General features: G+C 38.8%; 2 protein-coding genes across 3 annotated transcripts in view; both read left to right on the top strand.

Annotated features, from left to right (window-relative positions):
- The window catches only part of LOC114475965 (hexokinase-2-like), a 35,090-nt gene extending 34,661 nt beyond the window's left edge, over positions 1 to 429 (top strand). The window contains 1 exon segment of the mRNA XM_028467193.1: positions 105 to 429. Coding sequence (XP_028322994.1) covers positions 105 to 285 — 181 coding nt within the window. The 3' untranslated portion in view covers positions 286 to 429.
- A 1,993-nt stretch (positions 430 to 2,422) lies between these two features.
- On the top strand, positions 2,423 to 22,549 carry LOC114476084 (AT-rich interactive domain-containing protein 5B). 2 transcript variants are annotated; one of them, XM_028467346.1, is made up of 12 exons: positions 2,423 to 2,693; positions 7,987 to 8,139; positions 8,217 to 8,324; positions 9,617 to 9,827; positions 9,948 to 10,178; positions 12,892 to 12,998; positions 14,838 to 14,985; positions 15,105 to 15,157; positions 15,222 to 15,319; positions 16,344 to 16,542; positions 16,872 to 17,084; positions 17,164 to 22,549. In XM_028467346.1, exons 1-12 carry the CDS (start codon positions 2,673 to 2,675, stop codon positions 18,274 to 18,276), a joined length of 2,655 nt encoding a protein of 884 aa, XP_028323147.1. In that variant the 5' UTR covers positions 2,423 to 2,672; the 3' UTR covers positions 18,277 to 22,549. The 2 variants fall into 2 exon arrangements, with proteins under 2 accessions (XP_028323147.1, XP_028323146.1); XM_028467345.1 differs by having other exon boundaries at positions 12,889 to 12,998.
- The last annotated feature ends 603 nt before the right edge of the window (positions 22,550 to 23,152 follow it).

The following is a 23,152-nucleotide window of genomic DNA, read 5'->3' as shown; positions in this document are numbered from 1 at the left end:
CCTGAGAATGATAGTTTCACATCATAATTCTGACTGAGTGTGTATATATTGTTGTCCTCTTGGGTTAAATAGTTGTATCTTGTTTGTGTTGTAATTATGAACAGTTTCAGTGATGAGCTCCAGGCCATGGTGCGTCTCCTGGCCCCTGACTGTGACGTCACCTTCATCCTGTCCCAGGACGGCAGCGGTAAAGGAGCCGCTATGGTGACGGCCGTGGCCCAGAGGCTAGCACTGCAGTCCCACCTGTTGGAGGACAGCGATGGAGACAGTGAGGAAGAGGACTGACAACGTTCTAGAACAGAGCTGTCAAACTCACTTTAGTTCAGGGGCCAAAATATGGACCAGTTTGACCTGAAGTGGGCCACAGAAAAAGAGGAAAGTCAACATTAATGTGCCCTGGTTTACACATATAAATAATGTATAAATGATCAAATATGTGAGTATATCAGTCCCTGCAGGATCTTCACTTAAATTTCCCTCATTTTGGGAATTTTGTGGAATAATTTGGGGAAAAAATGAGTCTGTTCAACAATTTGAGATTAAAAATGATATAAGAACTGGAAAATTGAGCTCTGCAAATATTGTGGATTATAATTTTCATATTTGGAGGGGCTATCTTAGTTGATCTCATATATATATGTGTGTATGTGTGTATTTTAGGGTTTTCAGGAGATATCCACAACTGAATTAGTTGGTAATTTACATAATGTTTCATGTATTTTCTATCATTTTTACTTTTGTGAGAAGGGCCGAATTTGATGCTCTAAAGGGCCAGAATTGGCCCCCGGACCTTGAGATTGACACATGGGTTCTAGAACTTTAAAAAGTGCAATAAAATCCTGCATCGTTTTGCTGACATTTGACTTTTTCTCCTTTTTTTAATCAAACTTTAATTAACTTTACCTAAAGAACTAAAGTTCAAACACAAATAAAAAGTATTTTTCCCTTTTTTAAATTTAAACTGTCATTTATTTTCTCACAAAATCCTCCCTCAGGCCCAATTAAATACTCCGACGTCCCAGATTTGGCCTGCGGACCTTAGATTTAACTCTCTTTATGTTACACGTCATAATATCTTGTAATAAATCTCTCTTTCTGGTTCCTTGTTGTGAGGCGCCCTCTGCTGGTGGCAGCTAGTCACTGCAGCTCTGACGTCACAGACATTTGGCGCATAAACGATGACGTCAAGATTCAAAGTGAAAGTTTAAAGTCTTGTTTACACAAACTGCACCAATGTTGAAAAACTATTTTATTGTTTTATAGACGTTTTGTTTGGAGTCGTCATCACATCTTAACAGCATCACCATTTCACTCACAACACTCAACAGTTACTTTTCTCTTTCTGAGATAAAGTGTAAATTAACTGTAAAACATTCACTTACAGACATTAGAAGCTGAACTACAGACTCATTCATCAACATTTAACTTTAAAACATTATTTTAACTTGCATAAGATCTCGTTATTACGTTTTTATTAGAAGGTAGATATAAGCCAATACCGCCCCCTGCTGTTAGAAGTGTGTAGTGACAGTTTGCTGCTGTTTCCGGTCATGGAAACAAAATGAAAACATTCTGATACAATCCTGAATGACTTCATTTTAATTGAATAAAACATAGACGAAATACAAAAGTAAAATATGAACAAAATATTTTTAGAAAAGAGTAATTATTGGCTGGAAATAAATAAATTAATAAAAAAAAAACTTGTCAGATGTTTCAAGTAAATGTTTTTATTAATAGGGACATCTTAATCAAACATATAGATTTTATCTGAAAAAAGAAATATTTAACTCATTTTTGGGTTATTTTGTGTAGTCCCCCCGGAAGAGCTGGAGGAAGTGGCCGGGGAGAGGGAAGTCTGGGCCTCCCTACTGAGGATGCTGCCCCCGCGCCCCGGAAACGGCTAAGCGGGAGAAGATGGATGAATGGATGTGTAGTTTTTTTTTCTGTTGCAATTTTCGTGTATTTTTCTGGAATTTTGTAATTTGTTGTGTATTTAATTTGTTCACATAAATTAGATAGTTTATATCTTTTTATTTGTCTCTTAGTTCTACGTTTATCACTACTGTAGAAACCACATTACATTACATTTGTTGCTTAATAATAATAATAATAATAATAATAAGAAGAAGAAGAAGAAGAAGAAGAAGAAGAAGAAGAAGAAGAAGAAGAAGAAGAAGAAGAAGAATTTGTTCCATCCCAGTGGTTCTGCTCCCATCATAAAGTGCAGTTTGATTTCCACAAACCGTGGAAACAGTGTTGGCAGACTCTTATTTTGAAAAAAAAATTCTGTTTTGGCGCACTGTTAATTATAAGCGAGTGTATTTCGGTGTGTGTGTGTGTGTGTGTGTTTGTTTGATTTAAACCCCAGCCGAAGCTAAGCTCCGCCCCGCGTGTTGCGTTTCAGTCGGAAATACGTCACCGCCTTGAAAAGATGCTTTAACATTAACTTCTTCTTTTCTCTCTTCTAAACTTTGGCAACGCCTCTATCCAGTCACTGTATTTATTTATTTTTAAATACAGAAATTCGGTTTGTTTTTTGTTTTTGTTTTTAAATTCAAATTTATTTATTTAATTTTTTGCTCCACCTTCTGGTGCGTTTGTTTGTGTGTCGGCGAGTCCCGGCGGTGTAACCGGAGAGGGGCCTTCCACAGAGGGAATGCGGGGCTACAATGGAGCACAATGCGATACAGGTAAAGATATATTTAATATTTTTAATTTAAACGTGGCTCCGTGCGGTCTGCCGCGGTTTGGCCTTCGCTCCGGTGAAGCCTCGGTGTCTCCTGGGCTCCGTGCCCGGCCCCGGGCGGCTTCGGGCGGGCTCATTTCATTGAGTTTGGCCCGAATTATTGTTTGGCCATATCAGCCCTGGAGCCAGCGGAGTTTAACTCACAACTTTATTCAACTTTTCTCCCCATTCTTCGTCCTGCTGTCCCCCCTCCACCACAGGATGATAATATCTCTCCTTATATTTCATTCTTTTTTATTGTAAATAAGCAGGTTTCCGTGGCGGCGTGGAGCGGCCGTCCGCTCGCCTTTCTTTTTTCACCTCCAATATCTGCTGAATATCGCTGATATTTCTCGGTGTTAATGATTAATTTCTTTGTGTGTCGTGTCGTCTCAGTGTCTCTGTTCCTACCAACCCCCACCCGACACAGAACAGCCACATTAACCAAATAAAATCCCAAAATAAATTAAAAAAACAGGCCTTTTTTCCCTCCCTCCTCCACCCTAAAAAAAAAAATAAGACCAAACTTTCCAAGCGTCACTTTCCACACGGTTGAAGATAAAAATAAAATAAAATGAAATAATAATAATAATATTCGACGTCGCTGATGTTTGAATTAATTAGTTGGTATATTAGTGTTAGATCTGAGGGAACATGAGGCCTGAGAATAGGAAGCATATTGATAATATTCCACCTCCACCCCCGACATTTTGTCTCCAACCTAATTATTGGCGCAGCTCAGGCCGGAATGTGTTCATATATTTGCGGAGTAGTAGTTTTTTTTTTTTTTTTGTTTTTTTTTTTACTTTGAAATACGGATGAAAAACATTTTTTGGAGGAGAATCGACGCCCAAATGTGCGCGAGGACACGTCTGCATCGCCTTTGTGTTTAAATATTCATTTATTGCAGTATATTGAGTTTATTTGTGCTCTCTGTGCTGCTGCTGAACTTGTGTGAATAACAGGAAACAGCCAAGGTCACAAAATACATAAATACATACACAGCTCAGTGTTCATTACATTAATACACAGTTTTTATTCATGAATTCCTCTTTTTATTTCTCCTGCTCACGTCTCATAAACTGGTTTGACTGAACCACAAATATCACGAGAACTGACGCAGGCAGTGCAGATTAAAGGGTTTCCATCTTAAATTCCTCTGTGTGTGTGTGTGTGTGTGTGTGTGTGTGTGTGTGTGTGTGTGTGTGTGTGGGTGTGTGTGTGTGTGTGTGTGTGTGTGTGTCTCAGATTATATTATGTGGTTTTTATTTTCCTGCACAGCAGCAGTCTCTCCCCCAGAGCCTCAAAAAGGAAAAAAAACAGGCAAAGCAGAATATTGTGTGTGTGTGTGTGTGTGTGTGTGCTTTCATTATTTAATCTCTCTGTAATTATGATAAGTGTGGAGTTTAAATTACTACAGCATATTAGGGCCACATTAAAATAAATCTGAGCGCTACCAGATTAAAGTTGTAATAGTTTGAGAATAAATTTGTAAATTTATTTGATTAAAGTCATAATTTTATGAGAATAAAGTTGTAGTTTTATTTACAAAAATAAAGTTGTAGTTTTATTTACAAAAATAAAGTTGTAGTTTTATTTACAAAAATAAAGTTGTAATTTTACTTAAAAAATAGTCATAATAGTTTGAGAATATAAATGTAATTTTGAGATTAAATTCACAATTTCTTTATTAAAATCGTAATATTTAAAGAATGAAGTCATATAATTTTATTAGAATAAAGTCATAATTTTATGAGATTAAATTGATAATATTTTGATATTAAAGTAGTCATTTTATTAGAATAAAGTTGTAGTTTTATTTGATTAAAGTCAACATTTTGAGAATTAGTCAATGTTATGATAATAAAGTCGCAATTTTATTAGATTAAAGTCATAATATTTCAAGAATAAAGTTGTAATGTTATGAGAATAAAATTATAATTTCATTAGATTAACATTGTCATATTTTGAGAATAAATCTTGTAAAATTGATAATTCCCAGTGTAAGTGAACACAACTAACATTGAAATCTCTGAAGTCGACCACTTCCTCCGCTTCCTCCTCCACAATAAAAGAGACAACCGTGTGCAAAGTGTCTTTAGTCTTCAGTCTGTTCGGATTTATATTTGACTCTCATAAAATTACAATTTTATTCTCAAAATATTAAGATTTTAATCTGGTAGTGCTCAGATTATTTATGTATTTTAACGTGTCCCTAACACGCCGTCGTATTAAAGCACAGATAGTTCCTTTTTTGTTTTTGTGAATTCACTAATTTATTCCAATGTGAAGCTGCTTTCTGTGCGTTTTCCCCTAAATACGTGAATAATTCAAACACATCTGAATATTTAATATATAAAGATATGTTTTTTCAGCTATTTCTTTTATGGGTCACTGACGTATAAAAAGAGTTTTAATTTAACCTGAAAACACACAAATAAAAAATCTTTCTCAGAGCCAATGAGGCTTTGTTTGGAAACCAGGAAACTGATTTATTTCAAAATAAAAGACAGTAGCTAGGACGGAAACAGAGTAACTTCCAAAAGGTTTATTTCATGTTAGTAAGGTCTAATCTGATACAGGACTAATAAAATAAATGTGAATAGATTTAGTCATTTTAAATATTAAAAAACATAATATTAGGACTTAATAACAGACATAATTTAGTAACATTTAAAATAAATGAATCAAAGTGAGCACATATATACTAAATTACTACATATTTGGTTTATTTTTATAGATTAAAAAATATATTTAAATAAATACAGTTGGACAGAATAATTAGGTGTCACATCATTGGCCCTTTGTGTGTTTTATACATTTATGAAAATAAAAAAATATGACTTAAGAATTTTGCTATAAATAAAAATACAATGTATGAAATAAAATATTATTTAAAATACTGTGATAACAGAAGATGATGAATGACGTTTTAGGATTTCACAGCATAATATTTCATAAAATGTTTATGAATATTATGATGGAAATAAAAAAAAAAATAGAAAAACAAATCCCATACAGGACTATATTGGAACTAAAAGAGGGCAGACAATGAATATGAAATTTAAAATATTTGAACACTTTGAATAACAGAATAAATTACAGAAGTCATCTCTTTTATATTTTTAAATGTAAGTTACTACATATTCGGAATCTTTTTATGTAATAAAGCCTTTTTTAACTAAAACACATGCAGTTTGTTGGACAGAATATGTTGGTGTCACGTCATGGACCAGATATAATAAAGATTTTCTGCTTTGTTTGTCGATGTTTTTTGTTTTTGTTTTTTTTACTTGAATTTTTCATTTACATTTTTAAAAAATAAGACACTTTTATGAAATGAGTAAATGTAAAATAATATTATTATTTTGCCAATAAATTTGTAAAATACATGAACCCAATCAGTTTAAAAATGTTTGTGAAAGATATTTACAGGTTTTCTTTCCTTATAATGTGGCTTTTTATTTAATATATTTTTCCAATGTATTGACACGTATTACACTGTCAGCTGTAATTATTAATAATTATTTTCTAGCTGATCTGAATATTGGCCTCAGACTTTAAACCAAATTTATGAAGTGAAATAAGTTCATTTTTGTTCAGATAAAATCAGAAAAACTCTGGAAAACTACTGGAATAAGTGTGTTGATTGACATTAAAGTATTTTAGAATTGTATTTGTTTTAAAAAGCTAAAGTTGAGTTGAATGTCGACTGCAGTCTGTAGGACGTAAATGTTAACAAATAAAATCAGTGTAAATCTTTTTCTGTTGTTAAATGAATGTGTAAAGTAGAATAAATAGATTTTCTCACGCTATCGACTGAACGACTGCTACGTTGTGTAAAATGTTGTGTTCAAGGTCTGTTGGAATTTGAAGGTTTTTTATTGCTTAAAGAATGTGACATGTTCATCACTTATAAACCATTTCTACCACTTTTACACCTAATGTCACGTATGTTGACCCATTATTGTCACTTTTAACCTCTTTTCACCAGATTTCATCATTATTTTTGCCATTTTAACCACATTCACCATTTGTCATGAACATTATTTACCAATTTAAATGAATTGTTTCAATATTGACACTTTTTTTACCACATTTTCTGTCTGTTTTTGTTCATTTTAACAACTTTTAACTAATCTCTGGTTTTTAAAATCCCATTTCACCTCCTTTTCCACCATTTTTGGTCAGTATTTATTTTTTGTAATTAAGTAAATCTTTTGTTTTTTACAACACACTGAGTGTTTTTGTGTCTTTAAATTATATTTGGAGGAAACGCATAATTTATATAGAGTTAATTGGTACAACTTGGTATCAAAAATGTTCAATTATATCTTCATTTATTTTTAAGTTTTATTTCTTCAAATACCTACATTTTGGTTCTAAATGATAATTTGTTCATAATAAACAAGTGATAAACTTGTGAACTTTTGTGATTTTACGCTCAGATGTCTTATTGTGTCTAATGTGTGTTATTTTTTTTGATTTATTCTCTAAATATTTTTCAATCATTTTTTTATTGAACACGTACAGATACAAACAAAAAGGCACCTTTTCACATTAATACAGATTATAGACGAGGTAAAAGACATAAAGCACAAAAAAAGAACCAAAGGGCTAAAAAAAATAATTAGGTTATTGAATTAAATCAATTTATTTCATAAAATAAACAAGTAAGAGGCATTTCTGCCATGACAAAAATATAAAGAACTAGTGACAAAAAGATTAAACTCGTTCCTCCAGTGGATCAAAATAGGCTTTATAAATATAATATTTACATAACAAAACAATAGTATTCACACCAATATCAACATCTTATCAACAAACAAACCAAATGTTACATCTGATACAGTGAACATATGAAATTGTATCACTTTTGATCAGAGTAAATGTACAAAATGACAGAAAAATACACAAAACAAAAGCAAGAATACATTAAAGAATTACAGCATTGTAGGAAAATACAGTAAAAGACGAGAGAAGAACACAGAAAATGCACACAATCACAACAAAAATTAACAAAACGAGCAAGACAACAACAAACACCGAATGACAGAAACACATTAAAAATGACTATAAAAACACTTTATTCTTTCCTGTATTAATGCTCAGATCACTCATTATTCTAATGCTGACATGAATGTTGATCATGTGACCCTCTGATCAGCTGTAGATAGAAACTAACTGTGAACATCTCTTATAACTGTACTATGACTGACACACACATCCCTCTAACGTGTTATTGTGTGTGTGCTCAGTGGTGTGGCGCCCCCTCCTGTCAGCGAGGCAGCTATGCGTTCTATAAGTCGGTGAGCGGGCGCTGTCGTCCTGACGGCCCCCTGCAGGTGTGGAGGTTGGGAGAGTTCTACTTCATCCGCTGTGGCCCCCAGGAGCCCGTGTGCATTGCTGAGGTGATCACACTGGATCTATAGGTGGATCTAAAGGGATCCACTGACCACTGACACATCTCTTCTTCTTCTATGCTCAGGTCACTCTACTGTGGGAGGACCAAACACAGCGCCACCTGCTGGCCAGTGCCAGGCTCTACTTCCTGCCTGAGGACACACCAAAGGGGCGGACCACGGAACACGGAGAGGTGCGTAATGCTCCGGCTCCGCCCCTTAGGGCAGTTATAATTACGTTTTCAACTTTCAATTACGATTACAGTTACCAGCATTTTTTCCAATTACAATTTTTTTTTTATCCTGAGAAAGTCAATTACAATTACGTTCTCAATTACTAAAGTTCAATTACAATTAATCACAATTATTGAGCCTGAAATAAATAACCTAATACAAGTTAGCGTTCCTCTTGTGTTAGCTTTCTGTTAGCATCTCTAATGCTAACGTGTCCTAAATCTGCTGTAAAATAAACTAAAAACAATTATCTATCATCTCATTTATTTACTATCTATTGATTACCTTGTTAGGCTTCATTATCAATGAAAATATAAGAAGTAGAGCTGAAAGAGACTCTCGTCCAATCACAGCTCTGATGAATCCAGAAACGGCGCCGAGGAGAAAATAAAGCCAAGTCACTCTCTGGTTAATGTAGAGCTGATGAACGGGAGTCAGAGGGGGCGTGTTCATCAAGGAACTCCAGACTTTATTCTCCATCCACCCACACTTCTCTATAACCCTCTGACATCACAGTGTAAACGCTGAGTCACACCTAAATACATCTGACCAGAAACACCTTCCCATCACAATGTTCCACCACTTCACAGTCACTGGGTGAATTATGAACGTGAAGCCCCTCCCCTAAATGCGCGTCCCGAGCATCTTCGACACTGGTGAGAAACGTCTGTATTCAATGATCACAAGCGTCCAACAACGTGCGTGAGGCACGATTTTGACGTCTGAAACGCGTTTGGTGTGAACGTACCATAACATGGTTCCCCAGTTTTGTGTTAAATTGTAGTTATAAAACTTTCATGGTAATTACAATTAAAGTCAATTATCTGAACTCAATTACAGTTTATTTACAATTACGGCAGCAGCAGATTTTTTAAAATTACAATTATAATAATGCCATAATTGTAATTAATTATCAATTACGCAATAACAATTATAATTGACCCCAACCCTGAATGCAATTATGACGTAATTATACAATTAATATATAAATATATGGGTATAGTGACGTAAGAAAGGCTCAGACGTTCACACCATAAATATTAAAACCAATATATTCATTGATTATGAAACCTAACAAGGTAATCAATAGATGAGAAACTAATTAGATGATAGATATTATTTATTTGTGTATTTTACAGCTGATTTAAGACATGGATCAAACTGAGCCGTTAGCATTAGTGATGCTAACAGAAAATTGATAAATGAAGATGTAATTTAAAAATGTAATTGTGTGTGTGCGTGTGTGTGTCAGGATGAGGTGGTGGCCGTGTCCAGGAAGATGGTGGTGCGCGTGGAGGACCTGGTGCGGTGGTCGTGTGAGGAGCCGTTTGGGTGGAGTGGTAGCACCTGCAGCGTCCTGAAGGAGGCGCCGTCGTGCACCAACGGATTCTGCACCCAGAGCGAGGGTGACGACATTGTCCAATCAGAGGAGAGAAGCGAGACGCTCAAAGACGAAGCTGAAAGTAAGAAAGACTTTGTAGTTTAAAATCAGTTTGACCATCAGACCACTCCCTCCTGGTCGTCATGGAGATGCCCTCGTGGTTCTGTTCTCATTTTGTGTGCGTGTGTGTGCGTGTGTTCAGATGACCTGCAACAGCATCAGGACGTCAAAGTGCTCAGCTACCCCCAGTATTGCCGCTTCCGCTCCCTGCAGAGGCGGCTCCAGGAGGGGGCCCGCGGCCCGGCTCTGGTGGACCCCCACCTGCTGGCGCTGGGCGGAGTCAAAGTGCTGCCCTCCACCCGCCTCATGTACTGCAGAGACACCTTCAGCCACCCGACGCTGGAGAGCAGCGCCAGCTTCACCTGGCAGTTCAGTAAGTCTTCTCTAAGCTCCGCCCCCTGCTGGAGGGGGCTGGGACACGTGATTTATATAGCGCTACATTGAAGTCGTCTCAAAGCGCTTTACAATATCAGCTCATTTACCCATTCACACACCTGTGCTGCCATGCAAGGCACTGGTCAACCACTGGGAGCAACTTTGACACATAGACAGACTGGGATCAAACCCTCAACCTCTCAATCAGAAGATGACCCCTCTACCACCTGAGCCACGGTTATCAAAGCGATAGCTATGACCCTATGAAATGATAGCCCCACTCCTTTACCCTTTGACCCTGCACACCCTATGTGCTAAGCTAACGAAACGTGGACGGGTCGCTCTATGCTAAGCTAACGAAACCTGGACGGGTTGCTCTATGCTAAGCTAACAAAACATGGACTGGTCGCTCTGTGCTAAGCTAACAAAACATGGACTGGTCGCTCTGTGCTAAGCTAACAAAACATGGACTGGTCGTTCTGTGCTAAGCTAACGAAACGTGGACTGATCGCTCTATGCTAAGCTAACAAAATATGGACTGGTCACTCAGTGCTAAGCTAACAAAACATGGACTGGTCACTCTGTGCTAAGCTAACAAAATATGGACTGGTCGCTCTATGCTAAGCTAACAAAACATGGACTGGTCGCTCTGTGCTAAGCTAACAAAACATGGACTGATTGCTATGTGCTAAGTTAACGTAACATGTGGACTGGTTGTTATGTGCTAAGCTAACGTAACATGTGGACTGGTTGCTATGTGCTAAGCTAACGTAACATGTGGACTGGTTGCTATGTGCTATGCTAACAAAATATGGACTGATCGCTATGTGCTAAGCTAGCGTAACATGTGGACTGGTCGCTATGTGCTAAGCTAACGTAACATGTGGACTGGTCGCTATGTGCTAAGCTAACATAACATGTGGACTGGTTGCTATGTGCTAAGCTAACGTAACATGTGGACTGGTTGCTATGTGCTAAGCTAACGTAACATGTGGACTGTTGCTATGTGCTAAGCTAACGTAACATGTGGACTGGTTGCTATGTGCTAAGCTAACGTAACATGTGGACTGGTTGCTATTTGCTAAGCTAACGTAACATGTGGACTGGTTGCTATTTGCTAAGCTAACGTAACATGTGGACTGGTTGCTATGTGCTAAGCTAACGTAACATGTGGACTGTTGCTATGTGCTAAGCTAACGTAACATGTGGACTGGTTGCTATGTGCTAAGCTAACGTAACATGTGGACTGGTTGCTATTTGCTAAGGTAACAATATGCCAGGGCTCGAAACTGCGACCAAATTTGTTGTATATGCGACTATTTTTTCAGTGTGCGAGTCTGGTCGCATATGTGTGAGTGCATAGGGTGACCTTTTTTTGAAAATGCAAGAGGAAACTACTTCGTCTTGTTGAGTCTTCCTCCTGTGAATCAGGGTCCGACATGGACACTATACGCACTGCCATGTCACCAAACACACACTGCTGCAACACCAACACTGGGGAGAGACACAGTCCGTGCTGCGTTCAAGGACACTGGGACAAACAAACACTGGGGACAGGCGTCTGGGCACGTGGAACAACAGAGCGAGTGGAGGGGCGGGGTAGAGTGCGCTGAGCTCACCGAGCATAGTGACGGAGCACATGTGGGGCACGTTTTTCCTGCACCTGTGACTAACCTTAAGTTTTAAATCCCTGGTAAGAAACTAAACCAACAAAAACACTATTTCTGGAAGAAAATACAGATTTTAATTGTGTGGGAACAGATTCATTTAACCACCAATGTACAGGTTAAATATGTATGTTTTACGTGTGGCAAGAAATGAGTAATTAGCATGTGTTGATCACATGATCATGTGTTATTATATTCATGTTACTTTTTTATAGACTTTCATATACATTAACTATAAAAATCTTCTTTATAAACAATGTGTTCATATAAACTGAGATGTGTAAGAATTTGAAGAAGAAAGATATTGTTTTATTTATTAATGTGAATTTATTTTATTTTAAACTGTTTTTAAGTTTCCATTTACATGATCAATATAAATTAAATCAAACATTATTCTATATAATTATATATAATGTAATCCACTGTATTGTCTTCATAGAGAAGGTATTTATGGCTCCAGGAGGACTTTAATCCAGGTGAGATGAGGTTCAATGGTTCCTTGTAGAGTAAAGGTTACAGACCCCTGACCAGGGGAAGAGGGTTAGGAGACCCCACTATCAGAGCTGGACCCTAATTTAATTCATGGTGAAACAATGCAGATGATAAGTTGGTTATGTTACTGTTAAATTAATTCATGTACAGTATTTCTGTAAAATAAAAAAACAGAAAATGATAAAATGATATTAAATAAATGACCTGTTATTTCAGCCACTGATTGTTGCAGAAAAACTTAATATTGACACTAAAACATTAAAACATTTAGACAATATATCTCGAGTCATTGTCAATCTTTACTTCATACAAAACTACAGTACATTATTTAAGTCCATTATCAGCATGTGTGGCTATGCTGATGAATCATTTTTGCTAAACTAATCTAAACACGTCAGACTGGTTGCTACATGCTAAGCTAACAAACATCTTTCTCATCTTTTAGTTAAAGCTGCGTGTTGATGTTTGTACGTTTAGGAACAGATCTATTCATTAGAAGTGTAAAATGATTGGTAAAAAGTGTAAATCTAACATTGTCTGTATCTCCAGCAGAATGTTCGTCTGTCAGCCTCCGAGGTCGACCTCGTAAGAGAAGAGGGCGTGACTGCAGAGACTCGCCGACCTCGGGTCATTCAGAGTCGTGGATCGAGAGGATGAAGGTGCGTTTGTTTGTCTGATCAAAAGGTGTGGCTGAGTGATGTCACAGTGATGTCACACTCCTTTAACCTCTTCAGGTCAGCTTGTCTTGTCAACTATTCATTTATTATTTTATGTGTTGATGTCAAAGAACATTAAACTGGGTTGTGGTCAATTACATTTTCAATTACAACTCAGTTATGATTACTGTGACTGGCATTTTTTCCAATTACAATTAAATTTTCCATAATTTTTTAGTTACAATTAATCACAATTACTGATCCTTTAATAAATAATCCTTATTAAAAATAACCTTCCTCTTGTGTTAGCTTTCTGTTAGCATCACTAATGCTAACGGCTCAGTTTGACCCATGTCTTAAATCAGCTGTAAAATACACTAATAAATATTATCTATCATCAAGTTAGTTTATCATCCATTGATTTCCTTGTTTGGCTTCCTAATCAATAAATATATTGGTTTTAATATTTATGGTGTGGGTGTCTGAGCCTTTATGTCTCTATACTCATAGATTTGGTTCCACCACTGGTTTGCATTTAAATAAATTGTAAATTTGTTTTTATGGAATTTCCTTGACAATTACAAATAAAAAGTCAATTAAACAATAGCAACAGATTTTTTTCATTAACTTTACGTCACAATTATATTTAATTATCAATTATGCGATTACAATTATAATTAACCCCATTTCTAAATGAATCTGTTGTTTTAATTAACATGAAATAAATCTTTTGGAAGTTACTCTGTTTCTGTCCTAGCTACTATCTTTTATTTTGAAATAAATCACTCTTAACAGTTTTTTCATTTCCAAACATAGCTTTGTTAGCTCTGTGATAGATTTTATAGTTCTGTTTTAATGGAAGTTGCTGCTCATGACATGATATACGTTAGCTTAATTAAATTATACCTTAAAACTGGATGTTTATTGAGCATGTTTTTACTGTGACTGTGTCCTAATAGTCCCTCCTATCTCCCTATCCACCTTTCCTTAACCTAGTGGAAAACGTCACTGGGTTAAGGAAAGGTGTTAGAGAGGAGTTAGGAAAAGGACATCACGTTTCTTTTGACAATCAGACACACTTCCACTAGGTGACGTAATAATCTGACGTCTGCTGTGGTGAAAGAACAGCTCATTTCTAACACTTTCCACTGATATAATCTCATAAATCATAAGGTTTGAATATAAATCAAAGGAAAAGAGGTTACCATGGCTACGAGGAACTAAAGGTAAACTAAAGAAAGTCACATAGAGAATGGTTGATCACACTCACCTTCTACTCATTAATTATGATGAATAAAACATCATGTTGATAAAAATGTCCAGTCAGTTATAATCTGATAATGTTTAACATATAATAATATAAGGGTTTAGATTATTAATTTAAAGTTGTTTAAGGCATATTATTGCATTGGTAACTGACATGATTACTTGTGTGGTGTCCCTGTCTCTTTAAATGTGGGTCATTATTATGTGGTCTCCTTTGGTAGAGGGTGCATCAGTGTTTCCTAGGATAAGGAGGTTATAAAGGAAGTTTCTGAGAATGTATGATTCTTTTGAAATCCATAAAAATCCCTAACTAGTCTTTTACTATGGTCTACTGCTGGTGGTCATTCATATACATTCATGTATATAAGTCCCTCCTCCATCCTACAGTGTGCCCAGCCAATAGGCTTCCATCAGCTTTAAAGAAAAGTGGAACGCTCCTTATCATGGCCACCACTTAAACACTTCCTGGGGTTAAGGAAAAGTGGAGAGGAAAGGATATCGATAGGAGGGAATATTAGGACGCAGTCTGTGCTTCACTTCCTGTCTCTCTGTGCTTCACTTCCTGTCTTCCTCCAGGAGAATGTGATGGGCAGTGTGGAGGCGGGCTGTGACGAGGGCTGGTTGCCCCACCCTGAGGAGCAGCTCTTCCTGGACCAACTCTTTGCCTTCATGGAGCGTCACGGCTGTCCCATCCACAAAGTACCCAACCTGGGCTTCAAGAAGAGTGAGCCCCCCCCCCCATTCACTCACTCATCCATCCATTCTGGTTGTGTTCAGGCTGAATATGATCTGATCAATATAAACCATGCTAACGTTGGTGGTGTTTGTGTTTCCTGGACATAGTCGACCTGTTCCTCCTGTACTCTGTGGTCAAACGTCTGGGAGGCTACCACAGGGTGAGTCTCATTGGAATGATTGGTGTGCGTGTGTGTGGATTCTTATTGGCTGTTTCTGTGTCAGGTGACCAACGACCGTCTGTGGAAGGTGGTCTACAATGAGCTGGGAGGGTGTCCAGGTAGCACCAGCGCCGCCACCTGCACACGGAGACACTACGAGAGGTAACCCTGGGCTATATAAACAGATTTGTATTTTGGCAATGTATATATATATATATATATTATAACTTATTTGTGTTAAAATGCTGGTTTTAGGAGTCCTTTCTTTATCAGCTTCTCACAACATGTAAAGCACCGTTTACATCACTGAGTCATCTTAACACAGACCTTCATCTAAACAAGACACACTCACACATGCTGTCCCTTAGACCAGTGGTTTTAATCACTAATAAAATTGTTCAAAGTGACCAAAAATGGTGGAAAAGGAGGTGAATTGGGATTTTAAAAACCACAGAAATTGGAAGAAGTTGTAAATTAGAGTGGATAAAAACAGACAGAAAAAGTGGTGAAAAGGGTTCAAAGTGTCAATATTGGATCAATTAGTTTAACTGGTCAATAATGGACATGACAAATGGTGAATGTGGTTAAATAAAATAAAAATAAGCATGAAATCACACACTTTTATTTTACACCCATAAATAAACCCTTTATAACACTACAGAGTACAGAGTATGTACACCTCTATGTACAACCTTCAAACACATACTCATTTGGACATAATTGATAACTCCACATAAGCTCCTCCCACTATATGAATACATACTTCTAACGGGCACTGCACTAGTAGGTTAATATATGGTGAGTTTGGAGTAGTTGCAGAAAAAGGGTAAAAATAAGCAAAAATTGGTTCAAATTGTTAAAAAAATGTTCTTACTTTTTTGAAGACATCTGGGGACCCCCTCCCTGTGTATCACGACCCCAAATGGGGTCCAGTAAAAGAGTGTCACATATTGTGCAGCTGTTTGTTAATAAATGTGTCTGTGGCATTTTTCATCAACAAATTTAACTCATATTTGTCTTTCTAGTCAAACTTTATTGAGTTAAAAATATCAAGATTTATATGGTTTATCAACATTTGGAGAACAAAATATAGAGATATGAGTTTTGGTTGATATTACCCAGCCCTAACGAAAGGTAACCTGAAACAGGAAGTGTCCGTAGCTGACAGGAAGTTGTTGTTCTTCAGGTTGGTACTTCCGTACGAGGAGCACCTTCGAGCCGGAGGAGGAGGAGACGTCGACTTCAAAATCCCAGACTTACCCCTGCCGACAAAACCTCGAGGAATCAGAGGAAGGAAACCTCTTCCCAGGGGCCGAAAACCAGGACCAAAGCCCAAGGACCGGAGGGTGTCCCCCTTCATGGGTCCTGGAGCGCCGTCTGTCACGGTGAGGAAGTCTGAAGACTGGATCATTTTATAACATCTGGAGGGTCTGAGCATTGTATATATAGAAAGGTTTATTAAAGGTTGTTCAAGCTCATTTATTGATAAAATAAAATACATTTACACTGGAAAATGTTGCTTCTCCTGTTAAATATTGTTAGGACATTATTTTTAATTAATGAATTGCAAAGTCTCTAAATAATTACATCTATGTTTTAATCCAGTCCCACCTCTTGGTTAAATGTAATAATTCCTATGAAGTGTGATGTATAGTAGTAGAAGGTCACTCTGTGTTTGATCTGACCCGTGCGTCTCCTCTGGTTCTGGGAGCAGATTCTGAGCCCTGACGGTTCTGTGATGGTGAAGAGGGGCCGAGGGCGGCCCCCGGGGACCCGTAACAAGGCCACGCTGATGGCTGAGGCCAAACTGCTGACTCAGCAGCAGTCCAAGGCCAAGGCCCTGGTGTCAATGGGTGTGGACCCTCAGCTCCAGAACACTCTGCTACTGGCCAAAGGCCGAGGAGGACCTATGTCCGGCCCCCATAGGGTGAGGCTCCTCAGGGTCCTGATGTATGAAAAACAAATGTTTGAGATGTTCTGATGGTTCCTGTCCTTTGTCTCTGCAGCCCATCCAGCCCTCCCTCCTCACACTGCCCCTCACCCCCGACTTGTCCCCCCTTTCAGCCCCCTACCTAGCCTTCCCTTCCAAATCCAAGGACCTGAAGTCGGACCGAGGGGAGTCGGTGACCCCGGCCCCCACCATGCTCCTCTCCACGCTGCCTCGACACTTTGTTGGCGGTTCATTGTCCGGGTTCAGCCCCATCAAAGGCGTTTGTCCTCTAGACGTCTTCAGGAGCCGCATGAGCCTCCAGCGGGGCCCTGAGAGCCGGGCACTCACGCCCCAGGATCCCACCCAGCACCTCCCTACCATTTACACGCTGCAGCCTAAGAGCGGGGGTCCGGCCTCGCCGCATCCTGTGGGGGAGCAGTCAACGCTACAGCACCACCCGCCGCCACCGCTCCACCAGCAGCTCCAGCGCTGCTGCGACGAAGGAGGCCCGAGGGGTGGCTGCAGGGAAGCCAAGCCCCGCCCTCCTCTGCCCCCGCTCAGGGTCCTACCCCTCAACCTGGACTGCAGTGTGCAGGTGTGTCAGCTGATGAGGACGCGTCGCCTGGACTCGTCCCAGCTGCAAACCTTCACCCGCCGCCTGTCTGAGGCCCTGTCCCAGGACCTGGGCTCCAAGCCGCCCTGCGCCCCCATCACCCCCATCACGCCCCCGCCCGAGCAGGCACTGCCCCTCAACCTCAGCAAACGCTTCCCTCCCAAGAGACCCGGCTCAGAGGGACCAGAACCCAGCCGGGCGGCCATCAACGGAGACCTTCCCTCGTCCAAGAGGTCCAGACCCGAGCCACCCGAGGAGGGTGACGGATGGTCGGGTGCCACCCCAGGAGAAGGGTCTGCAGATGTGGAGGTGAGGAACCAGGAGGAACCAGCGGACCTGAGCTCCCCCAGCAGGATACGGGCCTTTCTGCTCGGCCTGCCCCCATTCCAGGTGAAACTGGAGGAAGATCTGAACGGGATGAGGTTTGGGAAGTTCCTCGCCCCTGGACCTCAGGTTGGACCTCAGCAGACTGACGGCGAGGGAGGAGCGAGCGACACGGCCGTAAAGAACGAGGAGGAGGAGGAGAAACCTGAAACTGTAAAAGTGGGAGGAGCCACAGCGGGGGCCATGCTGTAGACGTGAGCGTCCGGACTCGCACGGTTCTCAGCGTTCATCCTCCACAAACTAAACGAGTGGGTGTCGTTGGCCAGGAGCTTTAGTCGCTGCCTTCAGATGACACTGAGGGATCGTGGACCCTCTCTTTAGGTTCTGTTGATCATTGGTGGGGGTGGGTTTTCTTTGATGGCGCCGTTTGTCCAACGATGGAAGGTTTGACTTCTGACAATCACACGGTTTCTGTTCAACGCTCCGTAAACACTACTGCACAACACTTTATCATCACCACTGTTTATTGTTTATGGTTCCACATCTAAACGTGATTCATGCCCCCATGTTTCACACTGACTGTGGGAGGAGCCAAAGGTTCCAGTGTCTTAAATAATACGTAAACACAACTTAATCAGTTTACAATTGAACGAGAACGATCACAAGTGTTTCCCCCTCCAACGCTCATGTTCGTGTTCCATTCGGACCAGGATCTGGTTTATCTATGGGTGATGCTGTGCATCAAGACATTTGGTAGCTTTCATAGATATTTTCTGATAGATGGCAGAGGAAGCTCCGCCCAGTCTTCACGTATAGCTTGTGAGGTGAAGCATTTGTATAGGCCTGCTCGTTAGCTCAATGATATAAGCCTGTTTTTACACGTACGTGCCTTAACACGGCCGCGCTCATCGCTGGCTTCAGTACGTTCACTCACGCCAAAGGGAAAACCTCCACGTCACATCGTCCGGGTACGACTTTCCCTTTCATTCAGAGACGGAGGGCGGGGCCGCTGCCTCTTTTTCACGTCTCGCCAACGGTCCGACTACCTCAGATTTCTGATGATCCACCTGTAGATCTAACCAACGCTGTGACATGTCCAAGGTTTCATTCACAACAAAAGCAAAAGATGGAAGTAAATTACAGCAAATAATTCTTTAAAGACACACGTCTCAGCCCTGAATAATTCTTCTTCTTCTTCATGTCCTCCTGCAGCTAAAACACAAAATATGTAGATTCATAAAAAAATGGGATGCACCGCAATAAAAATTCAAAATATCTCCAGGAAGTTCATTTTATCATCTTTTTTAATAATATGTTAACTTTGGGTTCATGACCCCATGTGGGGTCGCCTGGAGTTAAAATGGGGGTCACCTAAAATGTCTAGGAGTTGGTTAAAAAAAAAATCTGAGAATTATACTTTTAAAATTATTGTTCTTTTTCAAATGAACACATCACACAATAAATATCAAACAGCTATTCTACACTGAAAATGTCTGGAATATAAATTTAGTTAAAATTAAATGCAGTATAGAAATATCCTGGTTACTCTGTATTTTAACACACTTTAATAAACATCAAAAACTAACCTTAAAAAGAATAAAGCCCCTGGGGCCGCCAGAATTTTGTGATATCAAAATGGGGTCGTGACCCAAAAAAGGTTGGGAACCTCTGTGTTAGGGTTCATTTATTCAAACAACTTTTTTCAGGAAATGTACTTTGATCTCCTGACACGTCTGCTGATCACTTTGATGTGGAGAGTGAAATTGATGTTGAATTTTCACTTTCGCACACCTGGGACTCTCTCCTCCAGAGACCGTTGGGTGACAGGGGGCGTGGCCAACTTGACAGTTCTGTTAGGCTGGCCACACCCAGAAACAACTTGTAACACATCAAAGCGATCAGTGGATGCCTCTGAGGAAGACTGGCGGTTGACAGTCGAAACGCGTCGGATCAAAGTAAATTTCCTGCAAAGTCTGAATAAATGAAGCTTTATATATTGTTATTCCTGTTACTTTTCTGGCTCTGACTGTGTTATTAATCTCACTAAGATCAAGGCATTAATATTAATGATTCAAAGAAGTAATCGATTACAAAATATTACATTACAACATGGCACAAATATATACTGTATATATATTTTTAACTTGAGCCCACTCATGTTTACAATAAATAATAAGAGTGACTGGGCTGCTACGTGTAGCTACGTTTTTAATTACAATTGTTTACAATTATCCATGTTCAATTATGGTGACTGGCATTTTTCCCAAATACAAGTAAATTACAATGATGATTTTTCCTCTGATACTCAATTCCAAGTACTTTAGTAATTCTCAATTACAATTACTAAAGTACGATGACCAGCAGTTTTTCTAATTACAAATCATGAAAAATTATTTTCTCCTGAAATTCAATTACAATTACATTCTCAATTGCTAACGTCCAATTACAATTTTACTAACTTTTATTCATATAGCGTTGTGATGATTGTATGTGTGTACGATGTTGTTTTAGCGACTTAACGTTTACATTTTAGTGCATTGATTATAATAGTGTAAAAGCCAAATTATGGACGACAGTTGGAATTTAACAATAGTTATAAACTATGTACAAAACATCCGTTACATTCACACTATTGTTACTGTTAAATTATATCATCCTTATTAAAAACATTTAACAAAACATTTAAATTCTAACTAAACCTATTTGTAAGCCAAATAACTATTTCTATGGTAATTACAATTACAAAGTCTATTATTTGAACTCAATTACAATTCCAACGGCAACAGATTTTTCTAAATTACAATTTTAGTCATGCCATAATTGTAATTAAATATCAAATATGAGATTACATTTACAATTGACCCCAACCCTGGCAGACACGTTGGCTAGTATGCAGAGTTGGGCTCAATTGTAATTGCACAATTGATAATTAATTACAATTATAATTCTGATTGGAAAAAATGTGTTGCTGTTGTAATCATAATTAAATTGTAATTGAGTTTAGATAATTGACTTTGTAATAGTAATTGGCTTGGACATTCTATAAATAGTCATTAACAATTTAATGAAACGCAGGCTGATCAAACGCCCACACCATGAAGCCTAACAAGGTAACCAAGAGATGAGAAACGAATTAGATGATAATATTTTTGTGTATTTTACAGCTGATTTAAGGCATGAATCAAACTGACCCGTTAGCATTAGAGATGCTAACAGAAAGCTAACACGAGGAAGGTTACAGTTTATAGAGTTATTTACTAATGGCTCTGTAATTGTGACTGACTTTCAGAGGTAAAATAATAATTGTATTTAGAAAAAAATGCAGGTAATTGTAATTGAACATGGATAATTGAAGACATAATTGTAATTGAGCCCAACCCTGGCGTCATGACTACCTGTTTGGGTGTTTAAAGTGAGTGATGGAACCATTTTTGGCGGTGCATCACTACCAAGATTGTAAGGTTTCCTTCATTGGCTTTGATTGAATCTTAGAATGAAGCTGGTGTTCAATAACCGTGTTTTGTAGCATTACTTGTTCTCCTGTTTAAGTGCCAACACAACACTGACACTGTATTGTGTAGCTGAGGTCGCACAACGTGGAGGTTTCCCTTTGAGTCGCAGCCTGTTTTCTGTCGGTCGCTCCACGTTTGCACACCTACTGTAACCCATCAGTGCTTTTCTCCTCCACGCGTTTATTCTTCTTCTGCCAACTTTCATTTCACTCGACTAAGCACAAACGCCACTCCCGTGAGAGCTGCTGGCGTTGATGTTTAGCCTCGCTGCTGTTGCCATATTCTTGTTTTTGTCGTTTTTTTAATAAAAAACGACAAAACGTCCTCTTTCTTGGGGATGAAAGAGGACGTTGGTTCCAGAGGATCTTTCACTAGAACAGACGACGGACTGGTTTTGATGCAGATTCACCAAAACTCTGCTGTGGATTCCAGCGTAGCTTCACATGTCTGTAAAACTAACCATGAAATTATCCAGATTTCATTATTTTCATTAAGGCAGTATGACACGTCACATGGTCATGGCTGATCACTACTGTACGTGTATTGTCAGTGAACCCTTATTTATTCTACGTAGAGTTTCAGAAGAATTCGTTTTTACAGATTATAAAAAAGAGAAAGCATCACCAAAGCTAACGGTGAAGCTAAGAGTGCAGCGTCTCTTCCTCCTCTGATGATGATGATGATGAACTACAGACCACGAGCTGCCAAAGAGGACTCCCCATCGTAGAGGCCACGCCCTGTCGTAGAGGCCACGCCCTGTTGGCGCTGATATGCGACGTATGTTACTCAAGCTTTGGCTTCTTTATGCGATTGTTTTTGTATCCCGTACAGACTTGACCAGTTTGCAGCACATTAAGCTACCAGAACGTTCCTCAGTCGAAGGGTGTGATGATGATGTTAGAGTAAAAAAAATACAAAAAAATGTCCCCACATTAATCTGAGCTTTAGGTTACGTTTCCATGTTTATTTTAAATTTTGTATGGAAATGATACGCATTAAAACTTTGCCATTTATGTCCTGTTTGTTTTCTTTAAAAATCAAAAAAGTGCGGGAAACCTTCCTTTGTGAAGTTTGAATGTTTCCCTCCCACGATCCTAAACATGTTATTGTTTATCGGTTGTGTCTGTGACACACTGGTGTCCTGTACACAGTCTGATCTGGAGATGCTAGCATGCTAACCTGCTACGATATGATCCTAGTGCATAGAGCAGTGGTTCCCAAACCTTTCTGCTGAGCCCCCTTTTGGCTAATTTTTTTATTTTTTTTAAATGGGTAGAAATTTGGACTATTCTTCAAATCTCATAAAAATAACATTTTTGTAATTACATATTTTAGAACAGTAATGAAGCTTTTTAGTAATAAAGTGCATAAAAAAAATAAATCTATTTTTCATGCTCAAAGTTCAGCAAGACCATTCTTGTGCCCCCACTGTGGGGCACTACTTAGTTTGGGAACCACTGACTTGAATGTGTGCAGTTTGACACATGGGAATCTTTCGGTTGGCGTACGGTGCATCAAAGTAGAGCGTTAATGTTCAGCATGTGATTTGTACAGTAGTAACTGTAGAAAATCCAAATGAACATGTTTTAAAATAATACCTTTCACTCTAAAGCCTG

Source organism: Gouania willdenowi, chromosome 14 (genome assembly GCF_900634775.1).
Source record: "Gouania willdenowi chromosome 14, fGouWil2.1, whole genome shotgun sequence".
NCBI classification, from domain to species: domain Eukaryota; kingdom Metazoa; phylum Chordata; class Actinopteri; order Blenniiformes; family Gobiesocidae; genus Gouania; species Gouania willdenowi.
Note: the sequence above shows the minus strand (reverse complement) of the source record. Positions and strands in the feature narration are given on the sequence as shown.

Bases quoted from the DNA above. Each gene is read 5' to 3' on its own strand.
- LOC114476084 (XM_028467345.1), top strand. From the start codon at position 2,673: ATGGAGCACAATGCGATACAG. The intron at 9,828-9,947 runs GTAAGAAAGACT...GCGTGTGTTCAG, and splicing joins GCTCAAAGACGAAGCTGAAA to ATGACCTGCAACAGCATCAG. The intron at 14,986-15,104 runs GTGAGCCCCCCC...TCCTGGACATAG, and splicing joins CAACCTGGGCTTCAAGAAGA to TCGACCTGTTCCTCCTGTAC.